The 27,079-nt window shown below is 37.5% G+C and overlaps 1 protein-coding gene across 2 annotated transcripts in view; it reads right to left on the bottom strand.

The window, feature by feature from the left end:
* TMEM135 (transmembrane protein 135) overlaps positions 1 to 27,079 on the bottom strand; it is a 245,819-nt gene that overhangs the window by 198,990 nt on the left and 19,750 nt on the right. For both annotated transcript variants that reach the window (XM_082627651.1, XM_082627650.1), the window contains exons 2-3: positions 11,071 to 11,198; positions 1,834 to 1,926 (exon numbers count right to left, since the gene is read on the bottom strand). In XM_082627651.1, coding sequence (XP_082483777.1) covers positions 1,834 to 1,926; positions 11,071 to 11,198 — 221 coding nt within the window. The remainder of the gene's footprint in view (positions 1 to 1,833; positions 1,927 to 11,070; positions 11,199 to 27,079) is intronic.

The following is a 27,079-nucleotide window of genomic DNA, read 5'->3' on the forward strand; positions in this document are numbered from 1 at the left end:
CAAATAAAGTAAAAATGGTAAAATGTTGGGGCTTCCCTGGTGGCGCAGTGGTTGAGAGTCCGCCTGCCGAAGCAGGGGACACGGGTTTGTGCCCCGGTCCGGGAGGATCCCACATGCCGCAGAGCGGCTGGGCCCGTGAGCCATGGCCGCTGAGCCTGTGCGTCCGGAGCCTGTGCTCCACAATGGGAGAGGCCACAACAGTGAGAGGCCCGCACAACGCAAAAAAAAAAAAAAAAAAAGGTAAAATGTTAACAACTGTTGACTCTAGGTGATTGTTACACAGGTGTTCATTTCAACATTTCCTGTTGAAAAGTAGACAAATAACTTCAAAAATGCCACCTTATTATTCAAGTGCTAAAAAATAAATTAAAGCAAACTTCATTTAAAGCATCTTTAAAGTTCCATATATGAGTACATACTTTGAAATCATATTTCCAAAACCAATATTTAGATTTTTAAATTGATCAGAAAGTTACAATCACCAGGACAAGGCTCTCATTACTTACGGGCAAAAAACCAATAAAAATACTTAACACACTTACCATGTGTCAGGCACTCTTCTAAGCATGCTTACATATGTAACTCACTTAATTCTCTGAATAACCATGTGAGTAGATTATCACTACCTCCATTTTTCAAGTAAGGAATAAGCCATAGACGTCACACAGTAAGTGGCGGAGCCAGTCTCCCAAGACAGATTTTATAGCTCCAGAATCCACACTTTTTAACAACTATTCTGTACTGTCCTCTCAGGTGGGGTAACCTATGTTTCTAGCAATACTGACGATTTTCCTGGGGTTATAACATCCTTTGATTTTAGTAATTTTAATAATCTAAAAGTATCATCAAACAGAGAATCACAAAAATTTATAGATACTATTACATTTACAAGAATGCATTAAAATGGCTTCAGGTGGTTTAAGTAAATATTTAGTCACCTAACAAGATCTATCTATAGTCTTACTAGGGGATCGATGATTATAACAAACATCTTCATAAACTGAAAGATGATCCCATCTTGATTAATATACATGACCGTATCTTTATTCTCTGGGATAAAGATGGAATCAAAGCAGTTCTCAACAATAAAAATAATTATCCCTGAAATGGCAAATATTCTTTTATGCAAAATGTTTAACTTCATCAGTTTACCTGACTGAAAAACTTATATAACAGTTTGTAGCATTTTGTAGAAATCTTACTGTTCTACGTGGAACATTTTCAAGTTGATAAAAATGAAAATTTTTTTAAATGAGAAGATATCTTAAAAATAATAATTGATTTAATAGAGGTTAATGAGCCCGAAGCAAATTACAGATCTAAATGATAAAAGAAAACTACTGTTATTTTCTTAGCTGTGATAATTGTATTGCACTTATGGAAAAGATCTTTAATTAGAATTTACGCAAGCCATGTTTTAGTTTGACACATCAGAGAACCCTCTAATTTTTTAGTAAACAAAGACTAATGGGCATTGTTAGTATATAATGTCAACCTTTATTTTTTATAGGCTTAAAAACTTAAATAATATAAGTATAAAATTAAATTTTCCATCAAATATTGGGTTGGCCAAAAAGTTCGTTCAGTTTTAAGTAAAAATAAAAGACATTTTTCATTTTCACCAAGAACTGTATTGAACAACATATTCCCTAACCAAACAAACTTTTTGGCCAGCCCAATATTTGTAAGACTGAAAAATATATGTAGTAATATTTCTCCTTCCTGGACCATGATAAACAGTAAGCAAAAAAAAAAAAAAAAAAAAAAAATCTCTAGTTGTGATGGTGGACAGTAAATCAGTTCTATTAAATATGTAGGTATGTAAAAGTTTACCTGCTTTTTCTCTCAATTAGAATGGCCACATAAGAAGCTGGCAAAGCGGCACCAAAGCCGGGACTCCATGAGTAGAATTTTCCAAGTATCTTCCTGAAATTGAAATTTGGAATGATTATATGAAATTTCTAGTCAGTCATTTCAGTTATTACACATAGAAGTTCCCCTTCTCAGTTCACCCTCTATCTAAATGTCCCACAGCACCTCAAATTCAGCATGTCCAAAACCAAACTCATGATCTTTCTCCCTCATCTCCATGAACCTGTTCTTTCTCCTCTCTTTTCCTAGGTTAATGATATCAACAACTACTTATCCACCTATGTGTGACACTTTGAGACATCCTTGGCTTCACCTTCTTCCATATCCCATACATGAAATCATCCCCTTAAATACTTCCATGTACAATTTATCTCTCAAATTCCTCTCCAACCTACTGCCCTTGCCTCAGTTATGTCCCTCACCATCTCTTCTTCAGGCTACTACAATAGCAAACTAATAGGTATCTCTCCTTCCAATAATTTAATCTGTTATACTCATTCAGACAGTCCCTGGATCCAACATTGTTGACTCTGCAAACCTTCTATGTTCTCAATTTCCTATCTACCAAACGGGAATAAATATATTACCTATCTCATAGAGTTGTTATGATGGCTACATGAGGTATTTCCCAGCACCATGCATGACACATAGGAAGTACTCAGAAAATGTTAGCTATTATTACCATTATTACTATTGTTATCACTGCTACTATTTTTTCATTATGGCTCTTTTTTTTGTTTGTTTGTTTTTGCTGTACGGGGGCCTCTCACTGTTGTGGCCTCTCCCGTTGCGGAGCACAGGCTCCGGACACGCAGGCTCAACGGCCATGGCTCATGGGCCCAGCCGCTCCGCAGCATGTGGGATCTTCCCGGACCGGGGCACGAACCCGTGTCCCCTGCATCAGCAGGCAGACTCTCAACCACTGCGCCACCAGGGAAGCCCTATGGCTCTTTTTTTATTGAAGTATAGCTGATTTACAATGTTGTGTTAGTTTCAGGTATATAGCAAAGAGATTCAGTTATATATATATTTTTTTCTTTTCTTTTCAGATTCTTTTCCCTTATAGGCTATTACAAACTATTGAGTATAGTTTGCTGTGCTACACAGTAGGTCCTTGTTGATTATCTATTTTATATATAGTAGTGTGTGTGTATGTTAATCCAAACTCCTAATTTACCCCCCACCCTTCCCCTTTGGTAACCATAAATTTGTTTTCTATGTCTGTGGGTCTATTTCTGTTTTGTATATAGGTTCATCTGTATCATTTTTTTTCAACTATTACTATTTTTTAATACATGATAGATATTCAAAAAATGTCTCTCATTCTTTCCTTCTACAACCCTGGGTAAGTTTTTTCTTACATCCCTTACTAAAGAATTTTACATTTTTTACTTATATGTGTATATAAAATTTCTTATTTACTAGAATATATCCCTTGGGAGAAAGAATCTGCATACTGTCTCACAAATTATAAACGCCATTGGGTTGGGTTTTTAAAGAGAAAAAAAAAAGAAATCTGGAGATATTAGGAAGATTCTTTTTTCCTTTCAAAGACAATTTGTTCCTAAGAAAGGGAGAAACAAAAAATTATAAGAAATTATCTGAACAAAGTTGGTCAACTGCTAAATGATGTATTACAGGAAAAAATATATGCTATGTACATACAGATAAGGATAAAAAATCAGATGAAATTTTCTTTTTAACTGAAGCTTAGCTTTAAAAATATTAGAAAACATACATATAACATGGGTATTTCTGCAATGGACATCAGAAACTTTCTGCCTAAGAAAACTGGAAGTGATTCTCCCTCCAACATAAAATACACAAAGAACTTAACAAGTTACTGAATATAAACATTAAAGGAAAATAATTGAGTGAGTCAGTTATAGGAGAAACACAGATGTTACCTTATTATAAGTATTTTATGTCTCCAAAACTTAACCAAAAGCTTCATAGAACATAAATATGCTGCAAGACCAATTTATTATTATTGCAATTTTTAAAATCTAATTATCTTATAACTCTATTTTTAGAGTTTTAACAAGCACTAGAAACTTTCCAGAGACTACGTGGTAAAGAGTTTCTTACACAGATTTTTCAGGTCAATTTAAAGGCATGACTTATTCAATAGTATACACTTTATCAATTACTAAAAGTTTATAAATATTAATGTTCTTAAGGCAAAAATCTATAGAAAACATTTAGAAATTATATTTCTTTTTTTAAAAAAAAAAGGATAAAATTATTATTCAATTTATTATTCCCTATATACAAAAAACTAGTTTGGTAAAACATTAAAAGCTTTCACTTTTAGGGCTTCGCTGGTGGTGCAGCGGTTGAGAGACCACCTGCTGATGCAGGGGACATGGGTTCGTGCCCCGGTCCGGGAAGCTCTCACATGCTGTGGAGCAGCTAGGCCCGTGAGTCATGGCCACTGAGCCTGCACGTCCGGAGCCTGTGCTCCGCAATGGGAGAGGCCACAACAGTGAGAGGCCCGCATACCGCAAAAAAAAAAAAAAAAAGCTTTCACTTTTAGACTGAGAATGATTCATAGCTCCCCATAATTCCCACCTCTACTTAACACTGTACTGGAGATCTTAGCAAGTACAATAATGCAAGAAAAATAAATACAAGGTATAAGAATTCAGAAAGGAAGAAATATTGTTCTTATTAAATTATGAGCATTTTTTTCCTTATTAGTAATCAGTTTAATACACATCAGTGAATACATGTCAACCCCAATTTCCCAATTCATCATACCACTACCCTCACTCCCCCCGCTGCTTTCCCCCTTTGGTGTCCATATGTTTGTTCTCTACATCTGTGTCTCAATTTCTGCCCTGCAAACCAGTTCATCTGTACCATTTTTCTAGGTTCCACACATATGCATTAATATACGATATTTGTTTTTCTCTTTCTGACTTACTTCACTCTGTATGACAGTCTCTAGATCCATCCATGTCTCAACAAATGACCCAATTTCGTTCCTTTTTATGGCTGAGTAATATTCCATTGTATATATGTACCACATCTTCTTTATCCATTCGTCTGTCAGTGGGCATTTAGGTTGCTTCCACGACCTGGCTATTGTAAATAGTGCTGCAGTGAACATTGGGGTGCATGTGTCTTTTTGAATTATGGTTTTCTCTGAGTATATGCCCAGTAGTGGGATTGCTGAGTCATATGGTAGTTCTATTTTTAGTTTTTTAAGGAACCTCCATACTGATCTCCATGGTGGCTGTATCAATTTATATTCCCACCAACAGTGCAAGAGGGTTCCCTTATCTCCACACCCTCTCCAGCATTTGTTGTTTGTAGATTTTTCTGATGATGCCCATTCTAACTGGTGTGAGGTGATACCTCACTGTAGTTTTGATTTGCATTTCTCTAATAATTAGTGATGTTGAGAAGCTTTTCATGTGCTTCTTGGCCATCTGTATGTCTTCTTTGGAGAAATGTTTACTTAGGTCTTCTGCCCATTTTTGGATTGGGTTGATTTTTTTTTAATATTGAGCTGCATGAGCTGTTTATATGTTTTGGAGATTAATCTTTTCTCCATTGATTCGTTCGCAAGTATTTTATCCCATTCTGAGGGTTGTCTTTTTGTCTTGTTTATGGTTTCACTTGCTGGGCAAAAGCTTTGAAGTTACATTAGATCCCATTTGTTTATTTTTGCTTTTACTTCCATGACTCTAGGAGGCTGATCAAAAAAGATCTTGCTGTAATTTACGTCAAGGAGTATTCTTCCTATGTTTTCCTCTAACAGTTTTATAGTGTCCGGTCTTACATTCAGGTCTCGAATCCATTTTGAGTTTATTTCGGTGTACGGTGTTAGGGAGTGTTCTAATTTCATTCTTTTACATGTAGCTGTCGAGTTTTCCCAACACCACTTTTTGAAGAGACTGTCTTTTCTCCATTGTATATGCTTGCTTCCTTTGTCATAGATTAGTTGACCATAGGTGCATGGATATATCTCTGGGCTTTCTATCTTGTTCCATTGATCTACGTATCTGTTTCTGTGCCAGTATCATATTGTCTTGATTATTGTAGCTTTGTAGTATAGTCTGAAGTCCCAGAGTCTGATTCCTCCATCTCAATTTTTTTCCCTCAAGATTGCTTTGGCTATTCAGGGTCTTTTGTGTCTCCATACAAATTTTAAGATTTTTTGCTCTAGTTCCATAAAAAATGCCATTGGTAATTTCATACGAATAGCATTGAATCTGTAGATTGCTTTGGGTAGTACAGTCATTTTCACAATATTGATTCTTCCACTCCAAGAACATGGTATATCTCTCCATCTGTTGGTATCATCTTTAATTTCTTTCATCAGTGTCTTATAGTTTTCTGCATACAAGTCTTTTGTCTATTTTGTCTCCCTAGGTAGGTTTCTTCCTAGGTATTTTATTCTTTTTGTTGCAATGGTAAATGGGAGTGTTCCCTTAATTTCTCTTTCAGATTTTTCATTAGTGCATAGGAATGCAAGAGATTTCTGTGCATTAATTTTGTATCCTGCAACTTTACCAAATTCATTGATTAGCTCTGGTAGTTTTCTGGTGGCATCTTTAGGATTCTCTATGTATAGTATCATATCATCTGCGAACAGTGACAGTTTTACTTCTTCTTTTCCAATTTGTATTTCTTTTTCTTCTCTGACTGCCATGGCTAGGACTTCCAAAACTATGTTGAATAATAGTGGTGAGAGTGGACATCCTTGTCTTGTTCCTGGTCTTAGAGGAAATGCTTTCAGTTTTTCACCACTGAGAATGATGTTTGCTGTGGGTTTGTCGTATATGGCCTTTATTATGTTGAGGTACGTTCCCTCCATGCCCACTTTCTGGAGAGTTTTTATCATAAATGGGTGTTGAATTTTGGCAAAAGCTTTTTCTGCATCTATTGAGATGATCATACGGTTTTTATCCTTCAATTTGTTAATATGGTGTATCACATTGATTGATTTGCGTATATTGAAGAATCCTTGCATCCCTGGGATAAATCCCACTTGATCATGGTGTATGATCTTTTTAATGTGTTGCTGGATTCTGTTTGCTAGTATTTTGTTGAGGATTTTTGCATCTATATTCATCAGTGATATTGGTCTGTAATTTTCTTTTTTGGTAGTATCTTTGTCTGGTTTTGGTATCAGGGTGATGGTGGCCTCATAGAATGAGTTTGGGAGTATTCCTTCCTCTGCAATTTTTTGGAAGAGTTTGAGAAGCATGGGTGTTAGCTCTTCTCGAAATGTTTGATAGAATTCACGTGTGAAGCAATCTGGTCCTGGACTTTTGTTTTTTGGAAGATTTTTAATCACAGTTTCAATTTCAGTGCTTGTGATTGGTCTGTTCATATTTTCTATTTCTTCCTGGTTCAGTCTTGGAAGGTTATACCTTTCTAAGAATTTGTCCATTTCTTTCAGGTTGTCCATTATATCAGCATACAGTTGCTTGTAGTAGTCTCTTAGGATGCTTTGTATTTCTGCAGTGTCTGTTGTAACTTCTCCTTTTTCATTTTTAATTTTATTGATTTGAGTCCTCTCCCTCTTTTTCTTGATGAGTCTGGCTGATGGTTTATCAATTTTGTTTATCTTCTCAAAGAACCAGCTTTTAGTTTTATTGATCTTTGCTATGGTTTTCTTTGTTTCTATTTCATTTATTTCTGCTCTGATCTTTATGATTTCTTTCCTTCTGCTAACTTTGCATTTTGTTTGTTCTTCTTTCTCTAGTTCCTTTAGGTGTAAGGTTGGATTCTTTGAGATTTTTTTTGTTTCTTGAGGTAGGCTTGTACAGCTATAAACTTACCTCTTAGAACTCCTTTTGCTGTATCTCATAGGTTTTGGATCATCATATCTTCATTGTCATTTGTCTCTAGGTATTTTTTTGATTTCCTCTTTGATATCTTCGGTGATCTCTTGGTTATTTAGTAACATATTGTTTAGCCTCCACATGTTTGTGTTTTTACAGTTTTTTCCCTGTAATTCATTTCTAATCTCATAGCGTTGTGGTCAGAAAAGATGCTTGATATGATTTCAATTTTCTTAAATTTACTGAGGCTGGATTTGTGACCCAAGATGTGATCTATCCTGGAGAATGTTCCATGTGCACTTGAAAAGAAAGTGTAATCTGCTGTTTCTGGATGGAATGTCCTATAAATATTAATTAAACCTTTCTGGTCTACTGTGTCATTTAAAGCTTCTGTTTCCTTATTTTCCTTATTTCCTTATTTTCATTTTGGATGATCTGTCCATTGGTGTAAGTGAGGTGTTAAAGTCCCCCACTATTATTCTGTTACGGTCGATTTCCTTTTAGAGCTGTTAGCAGTTGCCTTATGTATTGAGGTGCTCTTATGTTGGGTGCATATATAATTGTATCTTCTTGGATTGATCCCTTGATCATTATGTAGTGTCCTTCCTTGTCTCTTTATTTTAAAGTCTATTTTATCTGACATGAGTATTGCTACTCCAGCTTTCTTTTGATTTCCATTTGCATGGAATATCTTTTTCCATCCCCTCACTTTCAGTCTGTATGTGTCCCTAGGTCTGATGTGGGTCTCTTGTAGACAGCATATATATGGGTCTTCTTTTTGTATCCATTCAGTGAGCCTGTGTCTTTTGGTTGGAACATTTAATCCATTCACGTTTAAGGTAATTATCAGTATGTATGTTCCTATTACCATTTTCTGAATTGTTTTGCATTTGGTTTTGTAGGTCCTTTTCTTCTCTTGTGTTTCCCACTTAGAGAAGTTCCTTTAGCATTTGTTGTAGAGCTGTTTTGGTGGTGCTGAGTTCTCTTAGCTATTGCTTGTCTGTAAAGCTTTAGATTTCTCCATTGAATCTGAATGTGATCCTTGCCGGGTAGAGTAATCTTGGTTGTAGGTTCTTCCCTTTCATCACTTAATCATGCCACTCCCTCCTGGTTTGTAGAGTTTCTGCTAAGAAATCAGCTGTTAATCTTATGGGAGTTCCCTTGTATGTTATTTGTCATTTTTCCCTTGCTACTTTCAATAATTTTTCTTTGTCTTTAATTTTTGTCAGTTTGATTAGTATGTGTCTCGGCGTGTTTCTCCTTAGGTTTATCCTGTCTGGGACTCTCTGCGCTTCGTGGACTTGGGTGGCTATTTCCTTTCCCATGTTAAGGAAGTTTTCAATTATAGTCTCTTCAAATATTTTCTCTGGTCCTTTCTCTCTCTCTTCTCCTTCTGGGACCCCTATGATGTGAATGTTGTTGCATTTAATGTTGTACCAGAGGTCTCTTAGGCTGTCTTCATTTCTTTTCATTCTTTCTTTATTCTCTTCTGCAGCAGTGAATTCCACCTTTCTGTCTTCCAAGTCACTTATCCGTTCTTCTGCCTCAGTTATTCTGCTATTGATTCCTTCTAGTGTAGTTTTCATTTCAGTTATTGTATTGTTCATCTCTGTTTGTTTGTTCTTTAATTCTTCTAAGTCTTTGTTAAACATTTCTTGCATCTTCTCGATCTTTGCCTCCATTCTTTTTCCAAGGTCCTGGATTATCTTCACTATCATTATTCTGAATTCTTTTTCTGGAAGGTTGCCTATCTTCGCTTCATTTAGTTGTTTTTCTGGGGTTTTATCTTGTTCCTTCATCTGGTACATAGCCCTCTGCCTTTTCATCTTGTCTATCTTCCTGTGAATGTGGTTTTTGTTCCACAGGCTGCAGGATTGTAGTTCTTTTAGCTTCTGCTGTCTGCCCTCTGGTGGATGAGGCTATTTAAGAGGCTTGTGCAAGTTTCCTGATGGAATGGACTGGTGGTGGGTAGAGCTGACCTTTGCTCTTGTGGGCAGAGCTCAGTAAAACTTTAATCCGTTTGACTGCTGATGGGTGGGGCTGGGTACCCTCCATGTTGGTTGTTTGGCCTGAGGTAACCCAACACTGGAGCCTACCCGGGCTCTTTGGTGGGGCTAGTGGCAGACTCTGGGAGGGCTCACACCAAGGAGTACTTCCCAGAACTTCCGCTGCCAGTGTCCTTTTCCCCACAGTGAGACACAGCCACTGCCTGCCTCTGCTGGAGACCCTCCAACACTAGCAGGTAGGTCTGATTCAGTCTCCTATGGGTTCACTGCTCCTTCCCCTGGGTCCCCATGCACACACTACTTTGTGTGTGCCCTCCAAGAGTGGAGTCTGTTTCCCCCAGTCCTGTCGAAGTCCTGCAATCAAATCCCACTAGCCTTCAAAGTCTGATTCTCTAGGAATTCCTCCTCCCGTTGCCAGACTCCCAGGTTGGGAAGCCTGACGTGGGGCTCAGTACCTTCATGCCAGTGGGTGGACTTCTGTGGTATAAGGGTTCTCCAGTCTGTGAGTCACCCACCCGGCAGTTATGGGATTTGATTTTACTGTGACTGCGCCCCTCCTACCGTCTCATTGTGGCTTCTCCTTTGTCTTTGGATGGGGGGTATCTTTTTTGGTGCGTTCCAGTGTCTTTCTGTCAATGATTGTCCAGCAGCTAGTTGTGATTCTGGTGTTCTCGCAAGCGGAAATTATATTTCTAATTGCAGTTAAAATTTACCTGCAGAATTATTTTGGGTAATACTAACTGGGGAACATTAATAGTAATAAAATGTAAAGTTAGTATTTAAACTTGACAAATTAAATAAACTAGTTTGGGTTTCAACAATGTGTGGGGGAAAAGATAAAAAGTAAACATATAATAAACAGGCTAAGTATATCATAGCACTAAAAACTGAATTCTAACTGCATGTATATTGTATGAAGCATGTGACACAGATAATGCACTGCATCAGGACCAAAAGTTTCATCAGTAGGATATACCAGAAATTTTACAGATAAACACGAGCATTTCATAGTCCTTTTGAAATCCATTCACTGCATACGGACCTAAGCAATATCATGGACAGTTGCTTTGAATTCCTAATCTATGAAACTGAAAAGTTAAGAAATTCTCATTAACAAGTCAGTAAATGTAGTGGGCCTCAGAAAATGTATGATACATTAAAGCACTTTTGCTATATAATCACAGCAATAATTTGAAGTATATATTACATTTTTAGGCCAAGAGGCCCACAACTCCTGGTTTTACAAGCGTTCTTTGAGATAAATAAATGTCATTTCACAGAGAGAAAAAAAATACACAAGCAGAGACCTGCACAACATTTATATAAACATCTGTTTGTTTCAGTTTCAACAAAGGAATTTGTATTAACCACCAGTTGTGATTATGTGTACCAACCTTAAAATGCAAAAGAAAGCCATAAACAAGGCCCCATTAGCAGTCAGAAATGAAGCAGATTGTAGGATCTCAGGGAGCAGTTTGTGTAAATAATAATCTAATTTTCGTTTCCGGAGAATTGCTGCAATCTGGAAAAAAAAAATAAAAAAAGGCTCTTTTGTTTAATATAACCAACTTTTCCCACTTAAGTTAGTTCTTATGTGGAAGATATTGAAATAATAGCATGTATTTAAAAATTAAAGTAAAAACTCTGGTATTTTACTGGCTCTCCATGAAAATTCAACTTCTGGGACAGAAGACACTTTAATTTATTTAAAGTGTAATGGGTAAATAAACACCTAGAGATTACAACATGGATCATATGATAAATAACCTCCAAACATTGAGATAAATATTTATAATGCCTTAAAAAGTTTTAAACTGGGGCTTCCCTGGTGGCACAGTGGTTAAGAATCTGCCTGCCAATGCAGGGTACAAGGGTTCAAGCCCTGGTCCGGGAAGATCCCACATGCCGCAGAGCAACTAAGCCCGTGCACCACAACTACTGAGCCTGCACTCTAGAGCCCATGAGCCACAACTACTGAGCCCATGTGCCACAACTACTGAAGCCCACATGCCACAACTACTGAGGCCCACGTGCCTGGAGCCCATGCTCCACAACAAGAGAAGCCACCGCAGTGAGAAGCCCACACACGGCAAGGAAGAGTAGCCCCCGCTCGCAGCAACTGAGAAAGCCCACGTGCAGCAACAAAGACGCAACGCGGCCAAAAATAAATAAATTTTTTAAAAAAGTTTTATACTGAAAAATAAAATATATGTTTAAATGGAAAAAATAAAGTCCAATCAAATAGAAATTGAATGCTAAAACAAAACTACATTACAGATACTATCAGCCTGGATATTAGAAAACTTCAATGATAAAAACCAGAGAAATTCATTCATTCAGTTTCACTGAGAAGGGGACATCAGCTAGATTAGGAAGAACAGTATAATTCTCACAGGTCACCAGGAAGAAATGCTTTTCTATCATGATGAAACAATATATCAAAGGGACAAAAGTTAAGGGGACAGAATTAGGGAATGAGGGAGGGAATGTAAGAAAGGGCAAGACTGACTTGAGAAAAGGAAGACCAGAGAACTCTGCATTCACTTTTCACCATTCTAGACCTAACAGCTTCCCTATGGTCAGGGATCAACAAATCTAATGGCCTCTTCTCAGTTCTTTTCTTACTCTACCCCTTAGAAGCCTCTGATAATTTCCTACTTCATTCAATTAAACAAACTGTTATTAAGAATTATGCCATACACAGGAAAACCAACAATGAATAAGATCTAATCCTTGCCTTCAAGGAACATAAAAACTTGATAGGGAAATAGATATATAAACAATAAACTGCAATAAGGCAGTGTGGTAAATGCTATACTAGAAGAAGGAGAAACTGCTATAGAAATACATATTAGGGAATAACCAAAAAGGAGATGGGACTGGACAGGTAATAATGCCTGGAAGATGATCTTGACAAATAGGTAAAACTTTGACAAAAGAGAAGTTTCTATGGTTTCTGTGACTTCATTGTTTTCATTCTCCCATGATATCTCTAAGTGCTATTCCTTTGTTAGCATTTCTTCCTCGAATCTCTACTCATTCTATATACAATCTCTCCCACAGCATCATCTATCATGTCAAAGTAGGAATTCCAATATAACCCCTTCTAATTTTTTTTTTTCATATTTGGCTGCATTGGGTCTTCGTTGTTGCACACAGGCTTTCTCTAGTTGCAGTGAGCAGGGGCTACTCTTCATTGTGGTGCACAGGCTTCTCATTGAGGTGACTTCTCGTTGCGGAGCACAGGCTCTACGTGCACAGGCTTCAGTAGTTGCAGCAGGCTCAGCAGTTGCAGCACGTGGGCCCTAGAGTACACAGGCTTCAGTAGTTGTTGCTAACGGGCTCTAGAGCACAGGTTCAGTAGCTGTGGCACACAGGCTTAGCTACTCTGGGTATGTGGCATCTTCCCAGGCCAGGGATCAAACCCATGTCCCCTGGATTGGCAGGCAGATTCTTAACCACTGCACCACCAGGGAAATCCCTCCCCTAAATTCTTAATGCATACTTCAAATGTCTATTGGACATGTCAATAAAAACATACCACAGACATCAAAAAAAAAAGAATGTCCAAAGTAGAACTTATTATACTTCCCAAAAATGCTTTTATTTCTGAGTTTCTAACCTCAAGTAATAGTACCACATCCACCCAATTACTTAGAAACAAAATGTTGGTGTCATTTTCAATTACTCCCTGGATCCTCAACCATCTCCTCAGTTCTAATAGTCTCCTAGTATCTTCAGGATTTAGAATGTAATGTCTCTTTCATTTTAGACTCAACAATGGGCAGAATATGGTACTCTGTTATATATTCAAGTAGTTATAGAAAAAAATCCCCTCTGTTCCTGGAAAGGAAAAAACAAAACTGTCCCTATTTGCAGATAACCTGATTGTCTACACAGAAATTCCCAAGCAAGTTACATACAGACACACACACACCTCCTAGAACTCATAATGCAGTTTAGCAAAGGCAAAGATAAACATACAAAAGTTATTTGTATTTCTATATAAAAAAAATGAATACATGGACAACAAAATTTAAAATACAATAGCATTTATAACTCCTCAAAAAACGAAATACTTAGGGAAAAATCTACAACACTTGAATATGACATGTATACTGAAAGATGCACAATGCTGATGGAAGAAATCAAAGAACAGATTAATAAATGTTCATAGATAGGAAGACTCAACATGGTAAAAATGTCAATTTTCCCCCACAGCAATATACAGGTTTAACACAATTTCTATTACAATTCCAGAAAAGGTTTTGTAGATGTGGACAAGATTATACTGAAATTTATATAGAAAAGCAAAGGAACTATAAGAGCTAAAACAACTTTGAAAAAGTGAATAAAATGGGAGGAATGAGTCTACCCAATTACAAGACTTATTATATAGCTACAGCAATCAGGTTTTGTGATATTGGCAAAAGGATAGACAAATAGATTAATGAAATAGAATAGAGAACCTAGATATAGACCCACACAAATATATCCAACGGATTTTTGACAAGGTACAATGGCAATTTCATAGAGGAAAAATAGCTATTTCAACAAATGGTGCTGGAGCAAATAGATATCCACAGGCAAAAAAAAAAAAAAAAAATTAATCACAGTCAAAGTCTCACAGTTTATACACACTTTATACAAAAATTAATTCAAAATGTATCAGAGACATAAATCTAAAACATAAAACTACAAAACGTTTAGGAGAATATAAAAATCAGGGAAAATCTTAGGGATCTAAGGCTAGGCAAAAGCTCAATTCATAAAAGGAAAAATTATAAATTACACTTCAGAATTAAAACTTTTTCTCTGTGAAAGACCTGTTAAGAATAAAAACCCTAGCTACAGAATGGGAGAAAATACTTGTAAACTACACAGCCAGCAAACGACTAGTATCTAGAATATAGAAGGAAATCTCAACACTCAACAGTAAACAAATGAACAATCCAATTAGAAAATAAAAATGATATGAACAGATATTTCACTGAAGAGAATATGCAAATGGAAGATAAGCATATTAGCCATTAAGGAAAAGCAAATTAAAACCACAATGAGCTATCACCATAGAACTGTCAGAATGATTAAATTTAAAAATACTGGAAACACCAAATGCTGACAAGGATATGGAGAAACTGGATCTCTCATGCATTTGTTGGGGGAAATGTGAAATGGCAAAAGCATTCTGAAAAAGTCTGACAGTTTCTATAAAAACTAAACAAGCAACTATCATATGACCCAGCAATTGCAGTCCTGAATGTTTATCCTAGAAAAATGAAAACGTATGTTCACCCAAAATTTGTGCACAAATATTTATAGCAGCTTTGTTTGTAATAGTCAATAAATGGAAACAACTCCTATGTCCTTTAAGAGATGAATGGTTTAAAAAACTGAGGTGTGGGCTTCCCTGGTGGCACAGTGGTTGAGAGTCCACCTGCCGATGCAGGGGACACGGGTTTGTGCCTCGGTCTGGGAAGATCCCACATGACGCAGAGCGGCTGGGCCCATGAGCCATGGCATGTCCGGAGCCTGTGCTCCATAACGGGAGAGGCCACAGCAGTGAGAGGCCCACGTATCACAAAAAAAAATAATAAAAAAATTTAAAAAATTAAAAACTGAGGTGTATCCATACCATGGAATACCATTTAGCAATAAATAGGAACAAGCTAGTGATACACGATACAATAATGATGAATTTCCAGAGAATTATGCTGTATGAAAAAAGCTAATCCCAAAAGACTACATACTATACTATTCCATTTACGTAACACATAAAATGACAAATTTATAGAAATAAAGAATAAATTAATGGTGACCAGGGGTTAAGAGGAGGTGGGTAGGTGGAAGGGGTGGGTATTGCTATAAAAGGGCACAAGGGATCCTTGTGTTGATGGAAATGTCCTGTATATTGACTGTATCAACGGCAATTATTTTGGTTGTGATATTTTACTATCATTTAGCAGGATGATACCACTGGGAGAAACCAGATAAGGAGCACAGGGAATCTATTATTTCTTACAACTGCATAAAAATCTACAATTATCTCAAAATTAAAAGTTCAATTTAAAAAAAAGCAGTCATCAACACAGCCAATGGGCATATGAAATATGCTTAGCATCACTAGTATTCAGAAAACTGCACAATAAAATATCACTACACACACACACCAGAATGTCTAAAACAAGGAGAAATGACAATGCAGAGCACTGTCGGGAATGAAGTAACTAGAACTTCACACATTGCTGGTGGGAATGTAAAACTGCATACTTACTTCAGAAAACTGTTACTATCTAATGAAACTAAATGTACACTTATCCTATGATCCAGCAGTTTCACTCCTAGGTATATATCCAAGAGAAATAACTGCTTATCTCCATCAAAAGTCATATTCATAACACTATCTGTAATTACAAATACCGCGAAACACCTAAATGTCCACTAACAGTAAGGTAGATAAATTCTACATATTTGCAATGTTGGTAAATCATGCTGTACAGTCTACTGTAAGAAACAGGGAAAATCTGACACAACACATGGGAAGTAACCTAAGACCTTATCAACACTGTGCTGTAACCCAGAGCTTCCAACCAGGGTTTACAAGTGGCCAAAAGACTGATCCTCTCAACAGTCTGGGTAGCCAGACCAGGACTAGGGTAACAGAGCCAGGTGATAATCACCTCTGTTTTCCCTAGTGTGCCACACAATTATTATCATTGTCTATGTACATCACAGCATGCTATAGTGTGAAAAAAGATTAGAAGCACTGATCTAACCAAATAACATAAAAGTAACTGTACTAGCCATGTAAGAATTGTAAGGGCACAGGCACACATGTATAAAATCATTATCAGACATCATCCAACAACTTCACAAACATCATATTGTATAGCAAAAAATGTTGCAGTGTTCATATGCTTTTTACCAAGTAATTCCATGTCAATAAATTCCTTATGAATTTTCCAAATATGCATACCAACATTTAGCTCAACATCAAAGTATATAATAATACTATGATTATTAAAATATATATTTGTATTTATTTATTTACATTCATATAGCTTTTGAAGACAATATAATGACCAGGAAAAAAATGAATGAAAATACTTAAAGTGATAAGACAGACTACAAAACAATATTTTCTAATGGACATATGGAACAAACACTAGAACATTATGAACTGGTTGTCTTGGTAATAGATTATTTTAATCTTCTTTTTGCTTTTGGGTATTTTCTAGACATTCTGCAACAAACATGTTACATTTATAAAACTGGTGGAAGGGGAATAAGTATGAGAAAGTGTGGATTAATTATTATAGAAAAAGATCTGAATAGAGAATAGAAATAATCAGCATGATAAAGTATAAAATAATCAGGAGATACGATTTTTACTCTTAGTTCTACAACAATTTATATGAATGCTACTTATTTCAATGCTGTTTAGATTTCATCTTCCTCATTTATTAAATAAAGAGGCTGACTTAAATGACACAGGTGACATCAGTAAGATGGCAGAATAGCAGTTTCCAGCACTCATCCCTTTGCAGAAATATCAATTTGAACAAATACTCATGTGCAAAAATACTTTCACAAGAGCTAAGGATTCCAGGTGAGAGATTAAAGCACCCAGGTGGAGTGGAGGAATAAGAAAAGATGCATTGAAGAGGGTATGAAAAATAATCTCATATTACCCACATCACCCAACCTCCAACCCCAGGCAACTCAGCATGCAGAGAGACACCCACCCAAAGGAGGAAGAAGAGTGAAGTGAGCTCCCAACTTCACCACAAACCCCAGCTCCAGGCCTGCCAAGTAAAATCAGGCATCAGGCCAGGCCACACAGATCCAGGATTCAGAAGTGCCCCCATGGACTCAGACTCCAGGCCCATCCCAGTGCCATGCCAAACCCCAAGAAACCAGGCTCCAGGCTTACCCCATGGATCCATTTCAAGCCCCAAACTGAAGCCCCAAACACCAGGCCTGCCCAGGTAGACCCAAGTATAAGGTGCACACCAGCAAACTCAGGCTTCAAGTCCACCCCCAGGCACCAGAGTAGCCTACCTGAAAACTCCAGCAGCAAACCTATCCACAGACTCCACCAAATGGCTTTCACTGGCTTTCACTGCAGAAGCCCAAGTGTAAAGACTGGAAAAGGTGCCTACTTCTTCAAATGAACAAGCACCAAAACAAGTCCACATAAATACGAATGTTCAGGAAAACATGACACCAACAAAGGAACAAAATAAAGCACGAGTAACCAACCCTAAAGAAATGGAGATCAATGAACTGCCAGACAAAGAATTCAAAATGGTTGTCTTAAAGAACTGCAGTGAGCTGTAAGAGAACACAGACAGACAACTAAAACAAAATCAGGAAAACAATACATGACCAAAATGAGAAGTTAAACAAAGAGATGGAAGGAAGAAAGGAAGGGAGGAAGGGAGGAAGGAAGGGAGGGAGGGAGGGATGCATGAATTCTGGAGCTAAAGAGCACAATGACTAGACTTGATCAAGCCAAAGAAAAAAAATCAGTGAGCTCAAGACAGGTCATTTGAAATTACCCAGGCAAAAGAACAAAAAGAAAAAATATTGAAAGAAAATGAAGAAAGCCTATGGAAATTATGGGATACCATCAAAAGAAATAACATATGCATTGAGAGAGTCCAAGAACAAGTAAAGAAAAAGGAGCAGAAAGCTTATTTAAAGAAACAGTGACTGAAAACTTCCTGAATCTGGAGAGGAAAATGGACATCCAGATCCATGAAGCCCAAAGAATCCCAAACAAATTAATTATAAAGAGATCTATTTCTTCTTTTTCTATTTCATTAATTTTGAGAGGATGAATGTTCACTAATCCCATTGTGATAATCATTTCATGATGTATGTAAGTCAATCCATTATGCTATACATATTAAATTTACACAGTGCTGGATGTCAATTACTATCCCAATAAAACAAAAAGAAGAAAGAGAGATCTTCACCTAGACACATGATAATCAAATTCTCAAAAATCAAAGACAAAAAGAGAATTTTGAAAGCAGTAAGAGGGAAGAAAACTTGTCACATGCAAAAGAACCCTCGTGGTGGGGGCGATAAATTGGGAGATTGGGATTGACATATATACACTATTGATACTATATATAAAATAGATAACTAATGAGAACCTACTTTATAGCACAGGGAACTCTACTCAGCGCTCTGTAGTGACCTAAATGGGAATGAAATCCAAAAAGGAGGGGATATATGTATACATATAGCTGATCCACTTTGCTGTACAGTAGAAATGAACTCAACATTGTAAGGCACCTATACTCCAATAAAAAAAAAATTTTTTTAAAGAAAATATTAGTAAATAGAATTTAGGGCTTCCCTGGTGGCGCAGTGGTTGAGAGTTCGCCTGCCGATGCAGGGGACATGGGTTCATGCCCCAGTCTGGGAAGATCCCACATGCCGCAGAGCGGCTAGGCACATGAGCCATGGCTGCTAAGCCTGCACGTCCGGAGCCTGTGCTCCACAACGGGAGAGGCCACAACAGTGAGAGGCCTGCGTACCGCAAAAAAAAAAAAAAAATAGAACTTAGCAACACATAAGGAGAATTATATACCATGGCCAAGTGGGCTTTATTCCAGGGATGCAAGGCTGGTTCAATTTATAAAATCAATCAATGTAATTCACTATATTAACAGGCTAAAAAGAAAAATCACATGGTTATATAAATCAATATAAAAGCATCTGACCAAATTCAACACCCATTTATGACAAAAACTTTCACAAAAATAGGAACAGAAGGCAAATTCGTCAAGTTGATAACTACAGCTAATTTCTACTTAACGATGAAAACACTGAATGCTCTCTTCCTAACTCTTATCAAAATATCAGCAAGGTTCTTTGTAGATATAGAGAAGATTATTCTAAAGTTTAAATGAAAAGACAGAGGAACTAGAAGATCTACAACAATTTACAATAGGAAGAATAATGTAGGCAGAATCAGTCTGCCCAATTTCAAGATTTATTATATAGCTACAGTAATCAAGACTCATAATAGGGAAAACTGAAAAATCAGACCTTATCAAAATTTAAAACTTCCTTTAAAAAGGAAGAAAAGAAGCAGTATCCATATAAAGAGGATGAAAAGACAAGCTACAGACTGGAGAAAATATTTTCAAACCACATATGCACAGAAGGACTAGGAAGGGGCTCCCCTGGTGGCGCAGTGGTTGAAAGTCTGCCTGCCGATGTAGGGGACGCGGGTTCGTGCCCCGGTCCGGGAAGATCCCACATGCCGTGGAGCGGTTGGGCCTGTGAGCCATGGCCGCTGACCCTGTGCGTCCAGAGCCTGTGCTCTGCAACGGGAGAGGCCACAACAGTGAGAGGCCCGCGTACCGGAAAAAAAAAAAAAAAAAGGACTAGGAACTAGAATCTATAAAGAACTCTCAAAATTCAACAGTAAAAAAATAATAATCGGGGCTTCCCAGGTGGTGCAGTGGCTAAGAATCCACCTGCCAATGCAGGGGACACAGGTTCGAGCCCTGGTAAGGGAGGATCCCACATGCCACGGAGCAACTAAGCCCGTGCACCACAAGTACTGAGCCTGCACTCTAGATCCTGGAGCCACAACTACTGAGCCCTCATGCCACAACTACTGAAGCCCGCGTGGCTAGAGCCCATGGTCCACAACAAGAGAAGCCACCGCAATGAGAAGCCCGCACACTGCAATGAAGAGTAGCCCCCGCTCACTGCAACTAGAGATAGCCTGTGAGCAGCAACAAAGACCCAACGCAGCCAAAAATAAATATAAATAAGTAAACAAATTTATTTTTAAAAAAACAAAGGTGATACAATACATTACCAAATGAAGGATAAAAATCATGATCATCTGAGCAGATAGATAAAGCACTTGACAAAATTCAATACCCTTTCAAAATAAAAACATCAATAAACCTCATCATAATAAAAGGTCATATATGATAAGCCCATAGCTAACATCAAACTCAACAGTAAAAAAATGAAAGCTTTTCCTTTAAGACCAGAAACAAGACGAAGGTGCCCACTCTCACCACTTTTACTCAACTTAGTACAGGAAGCCTTAACCAGAGTAACTAGTCAAGAAAAAGAAATAAAAGGTATCAATATCAGAAAGGCAGAAGTAAAATTGTCTCTGTTTGCAGAAAACTCTGAAACCCCTACCAAAAAAAATTAAAACTAATAAATGAATTCAGTAAAGTTGTGGGATACAAAATCAATATACAAAAATCAGCTGCATTTCTACACAGTCACACCAAACAATCTAAAAAAGATACTAAGAAAACAATCCTATTTACAATTATATTATCAATAAAATACTTAGGAATAAATTAAACCAAGGAGGTGAAAGATCTGTACACTGAAAACTTTAAAACATTAATGAAAGAAACTGAATAAGATGTAAATAAGTGGAAAGACAGTCCATGTTCATGGATTGCAAGAATTAATATTGTTAAAATGTCCGTACTACTCAATGCCATCTATAGATTCAATGCAATCCTTATCAAAATTCCAAACGCATTTTTCACAGAAATGGAAAAAAACAATCCTAAAACTCATATGGAATCACAAAAAAATGTGACTAGCCAAAGCAATCTTGAGAAAGAAGAACAATGCTGGAGGCAACACACTAAACCTAACTTCAAAATATACTACAAAGCTATTGTAATAAAAACAGCAGAGTACCGGCATAAAAACAGACATGTAGACCAAAGGAACAGAATAGACAGCCTAGAAATAAATTTATGCATTTTATGGTCAAAGGATCTTCAACAAAGGTGCCAAGAACACACAACAGGGAAAGGACGGTCTCTTCGATAAATGGTGCTGGGAAAATTGGTTATCCACATGCTGAAGAATGAAACTGGACCCTTATCTTACTCCATATACACAGAACAATTCAGAATCATTAAAGACTTCAATGTAAGACCTGAAACTATAAAACTACTAGAAGAAAACATAGAGAAAAGGCTTCTTGACATTGGTTTGAACAATACTTTTTTGGATATAATTCCACAGGCACAGCAACAAATGCAAAAACGGACAGATGAGATTACATCAAACTAAAAAGCTCCTGCACAGCAAAAAAAAAAAAAGCTATCAACAGAGTGAAGAAACAACCTACAAAATGGAAGAAAATATTTGCAAACCATTTGCAAAATTTGATGAGATTAATATCCAAAATACAGAAGAAACTCAAACAACTCAATAACAAAAAAGAATAACCATTTAAAAAAAATGAGTAAAGGACCTGAACACACATTTCTCAAAAGAAGACATACAAATGGCCAACAGGTACACAAAAAGATGTTCAACGTCACTAATCATCAGAGAAATGCAAATCAAAACAACAAACTATCACCACACACCTGTTATAATGGCTATGATCAAAATACAAAAGATGGTCAGTGTTGGTGAGAAAAGGAAATCCTTGTGATACACACACACACACACACACACAATGGATTACTCAGCCTTAAAAAAGAAGGAAATACTGTCATTTGGGACAACTTGGATAAAACTGGAGGAAATAATGCTAAGTAAAATAAACCAGGCACAGAAAGACAAACACTTCATGAACTCACTTATATGTGGAATCTAAAAACCTACAGAAGCAGAGCAGAATGATGGTTGCCAGTGGCTGAGGGGGTGGGGGAAAATAAAGAAATGTTGGTCGAAGGATACAAAGGATACAAAGGTGTAGTTATGTAGTTATATAGGATGAATAAATCTAACAGATTTAATATACAGCACAATGACTATAGTTAGTAACACTGTACTGAATACTGAAAATATGCTAAGAAGGTATATTTCAGGAGCAACTGAAACATTCACTTTGTTGCCACATTCATTTTATTGTGGCAGTTTTATTGTGTGGCTGTTTTATTGTGAAACTGAACCTGCAGTATCTCTGAGGTATGCATGTATATCAAATCATCATGTTGAAATATAAAAATAAAAGGTCAACACTAAAAATATGACATAGAGTTCTTTTTTCCCTACTTCTAAAATTGTATCTTTTTTTTTAAATAAATGGTACTAAATGAACTGGATACCTGTGTAGAACAAAAAATTTAACTTTGACCCCTTCCTCACACTATAGACAGAAGTTAATTTGAGATGGATCATAGACTTAAATTTTCAAAATATGAACAATAAAGTATCTAGAAGAAAACATAGACAAATATCTTTATGAACATTCCAGGCATAAGTCAAAAGTCAGAGACGGCATTAAGCATAGCTCATGAGGGCAAGTATGGAGACTGACCTGACTAACACAAAGGCTACAGACTGAAGATTGATGCAAAATTATAATGACAGGCCCCCAAATTAGGAGTTTCCCTTTACAAAAATATCACTATTAAACATCTATCAGGCCTATGTACATTTCATCTAATTCCTTTATTCTCCCTTATGTCTTTCCCCATGTGATTAATGCTGCACATTTGCCACACAAATGGTTGACTGGTATGGGGATTGCATGGCTATGGAACAGAACACAGCTAATTGGCCCTCAAAGGGGCTGACCCCATGATCTTAGCCTTAGTACCAAACTTTAATTTAGCAGTCTTTGTTAGCCCCAGAGCTTGATCATTAACTGTCCTAGAAGACTATTTCTAGAGGGTCTAACAAATCTAGATTTTGGAAAAAAAAAGTTTCCAATAATAAAGAGTTGATTTTATGTTTTATTTATTTAATCACCAGCAAATAATGATTTCTTTAAAGCAGGTTCTCTCAACCTCGACACTACCTACATTTTGAGCCAGATAATTTGCTGCTGTGGAGGGCTATCTTACACATTACAGGATGTTTAGCAGCATCCCTGGCTTCTATTCCATAATGCCAGTACCATATCCTGAGCTGTGACAACCAAAAATGTCTCCAGGGAGTACCAAGTGTCTCCTAGAAGGCAAAATTACCTTATTGAGAACAACTACTTTAAAGAAAACAGCATAATGAATTTACATTTTTAAAATATTAACAGAATATTTATTTAACAAACACTTGTAACACTTACTATGTGCCAGGCACTGTTCTAAACACTATACAAATGTTAACTCAATCCTCATTAACAATCTGTAAGATGGACATGATCAATATTTCCACTTGAGAGATAAGAAAACATGGGCACAAAGAGATATGTTGCCCAAAGTCACACAATGAATAAGTAGGAAAGCAGGGACTGAACACAGGTAAGTGGATCCAGAGTCCATGCTCTTAACCATGATACCTGACGCTAAAGTCTGACATTCTAAATGAGGGGACATATCACTTATCCATTGTGCATGTTACAGAAAAAAAACTTGTGACTTACTAACCCCTATAGGAATTCAGGCTGCCCATCCTGAAAGAAAAAATACTAAAATATAGGGAAAACAGAACTGAGATATATATATATTTTAAAACCTAATAAAATATTCATAAATTTGGTATATACATATACCAGTTATGTAACCCGGGGGAAGACTAACTAAGGCACCATGATGACTCCAGGGCTGGAAATTACATTCCCAGTCTACAAGAGCTAAAAATGAAAGAAGACGGAAACACAATGTTCACAACACTAAGTCAGCAAGTAAAAAGAACTAATCTCAACAGAAGAAAGTGGAACCAACCAGCTGTGCATCTAACTTTACTCTTATTTCCTTCTCCTTCCAAGAACTCAGTACTTTTTAAATAAATGAGATAATAGATATAAGTACTGAGCAGAATTAGCACATAGAAGTCACTTAAAATATATGTTTCCTTCTCTCTGCACAATGGCTCCCTACTCTAATTCCAGTTCCTTTTTGTGCTGTGCAGGTTTGTTCTATTAGAGTGTTTTGAAGACATTTCTGTCTCTAGTAAATCAAGATGTTTGAAAAAATTAATGGAAATTAAAATAACTATAGAAGAAGTTAAGTGGTCCTCGCGAGACTCAAAACTAAACCACGTATTTTGGGGTTTTTTTTTTTTTTTTTTACGGTACGCGGGCCTCTCACTGTTGTGGGCTCTCCCGTTGCGGAGCACAGGCTCCAGACGTGCAGGCTCCGCGGCATGTGGGATCTTCCCGGACCGGGGCACGAACCCGTGTCCCCTGCATCAGCAGGCGGACTCTCAACCACTGTGCCACCAGGAAAGCCCTAAACCACGTTTTTATAGCACCGACTGATTCAAAATAAAAACAGAACTTCAATGAACAGAACTAAAGTAGAATATTCATCTCTGGTCAGAAGACTTCCTCTATTTTCTCTCTAACAAATTTCAAAACCCTTTTAAAAGAATAAGACCTCATTTTAGAAAAATATTTAGCATAGTAAGGGAGGTTGAATTACTTTGTTGTCACATACAAATTTATACTGCATGTGCTGGTTAATTTTCTATCAACTTGACTGAGTCACAGTGTTGCCAAACATTCTGGGTGTGACTGTGAAGGTATTTCTGGAAGAAATTAACATTTTCAGTATACTGGGTAAAGCAGATTACCCTCCCTAATGTGGGTGGGCCTCATCCAATGAACTGAAGATCTAAATAGAACAAAACAGCTGAGTAAGAGGGAACTCCTCCTGCCTGCATGCCCTCAAGCTGGGACACTGTAGTCTTTTCCCACCTCAGACTCAGAATAAAACATCCACTAGGCTTGGGTGAAAGCCTACTGGCTTTTGGACTGGAGCTTAGGCTACTGGCTTTCCTTGTTCTCAGGCCTTAGGATATGGACTATAAGGAACTACAGCTTGCCAACTCTATATCTTGGAATCTCTCAGCCTCTATAACTGTGTGAGCCAATTCCTTAAAAGAGGTCAGTCTGTCTGTCTGTCTCTCTCTCTCTCAATATATATTGTATGTGTGTGTGTGACACACACCACACACCCTCTCACATACAACACACACCACACCCTCTCACATACAACACACACCACACCCTCTCACATACAACACACACACACACACACACACACACACACACACACACCCTTCAGGTTCTGTGTCTCTGGAGAACCCTAACAAATACACTGCATTTAAATTGCTGCCAACACTTTTATTTTTCAGGTTAAAATTATTTTTAAGCTACAAAAGCCAAATTTAAATTCTAAAACAAAAAGACAAGGAACCAAGTATCACAGACCAATATTTACATATCTTTCTGCAGTTTTCAAAGCTTTCACGTATGTACTATCTCATATGACTGCCACAGCCTATCATGAAGTAGTTAAGACAGGACTGTCATCTACTTATACATGAGGAAACTGGGAGTCAAACTATAAACTGCAGAACAAAACAAAAACTCAGATCCAGATCTGCACCATGCTGACTCATCACATACAGACAACAAGCTTACTAAAAACTAGACGTTTTCACTCGTCTCTCATGGTCAGCAAATGTATGATCAGACCACCCAAGATGGTCGTTCTCTTGCTCTTGGTACATCCCCTGCTGGACCAGTGCCTATTTCACCTACACCCTACTCACATGCCTACATACTTGTTCCCACTCCAGCTGGTGACTGTTCTAATACTTAGATTATAACACCTCCACAATGGTAGCTTACCAAAGGGACAGTAAGGGGAATGCCCCTCTGCTAGTTTCCTTGTTAACCAATGAGCCAACCAGATGCCACTTCCCCCTATAACTGGTAACCTCCTCCTCCCCCTAGGAGTGAAGGCTGCTCCCATGTCCTGCCCACCATCTGCCACATACGATGGGGTGTTGTTCCAGGATCTTGCTTCAGACATGTAAGACTCTCCCATCCATTAAACCATTGATGTCTCTGTTGCTGACTCTGGGCTCTTCCTTTGGTCTTGAGGCTGGGCAGGTACAGGGCTTGCATGCCTGCAGGGTGCAGCCCAACAGTGAATTAGGATGCTTATAAAAAAGCATGATATCACCAGCACCCAAGAAGCACTGCCCCCTCCAGCGACCATCCCACCCAAAGGGGAGGAGATCAAGATGGCAAAGTAGGAGGACACTTGAGCTCACCTCCCCACCAAGAACACATCAAAAATATAGCTACATGTACAGCAAATCTCACTGGAAACAAACAAGACTGGCAGAAAAACTCTCCTACAACCAAGGCTATAAAGAGTCACACAGAGTCAGGGAAGAAGAGATGCAAGGTGATCAGGTCGGTACCCGCACGCTTAGGATGGGACACAGAAGAGGACAGAGATATCATGGGCTGGGAGATCCTCCGTGAGGCATGAGGTATTCATACCACATATTTGACACCCTAGCCCTGAGGTCCAACATCAGGAAGACAAGTCTCCTTAGCTGGTTTGAAAACCAGTAATATTTACAAGAGAGCTCTAAGAAATTGAGACTCCACTCATGAAGAACACATGCACATACTTATTGACTCCTGGGAACAAGGCGGAGGAAGCAAACTGAGACTGCCTGGAGCTC

Source organism: Mesoplodon mirus, assembly GCF_964341445.2.
Source record: "Mesoplodon mirus genome assembly, chromosome: 7".
Classification (NCBI taxonomy): domain Eukaryota; kingdom Metazoa; phylum Chordata; class Mammalia; order Artiodactyla; family Ziphiidae; genus Mesoplodon; species Mesoplodon mirus.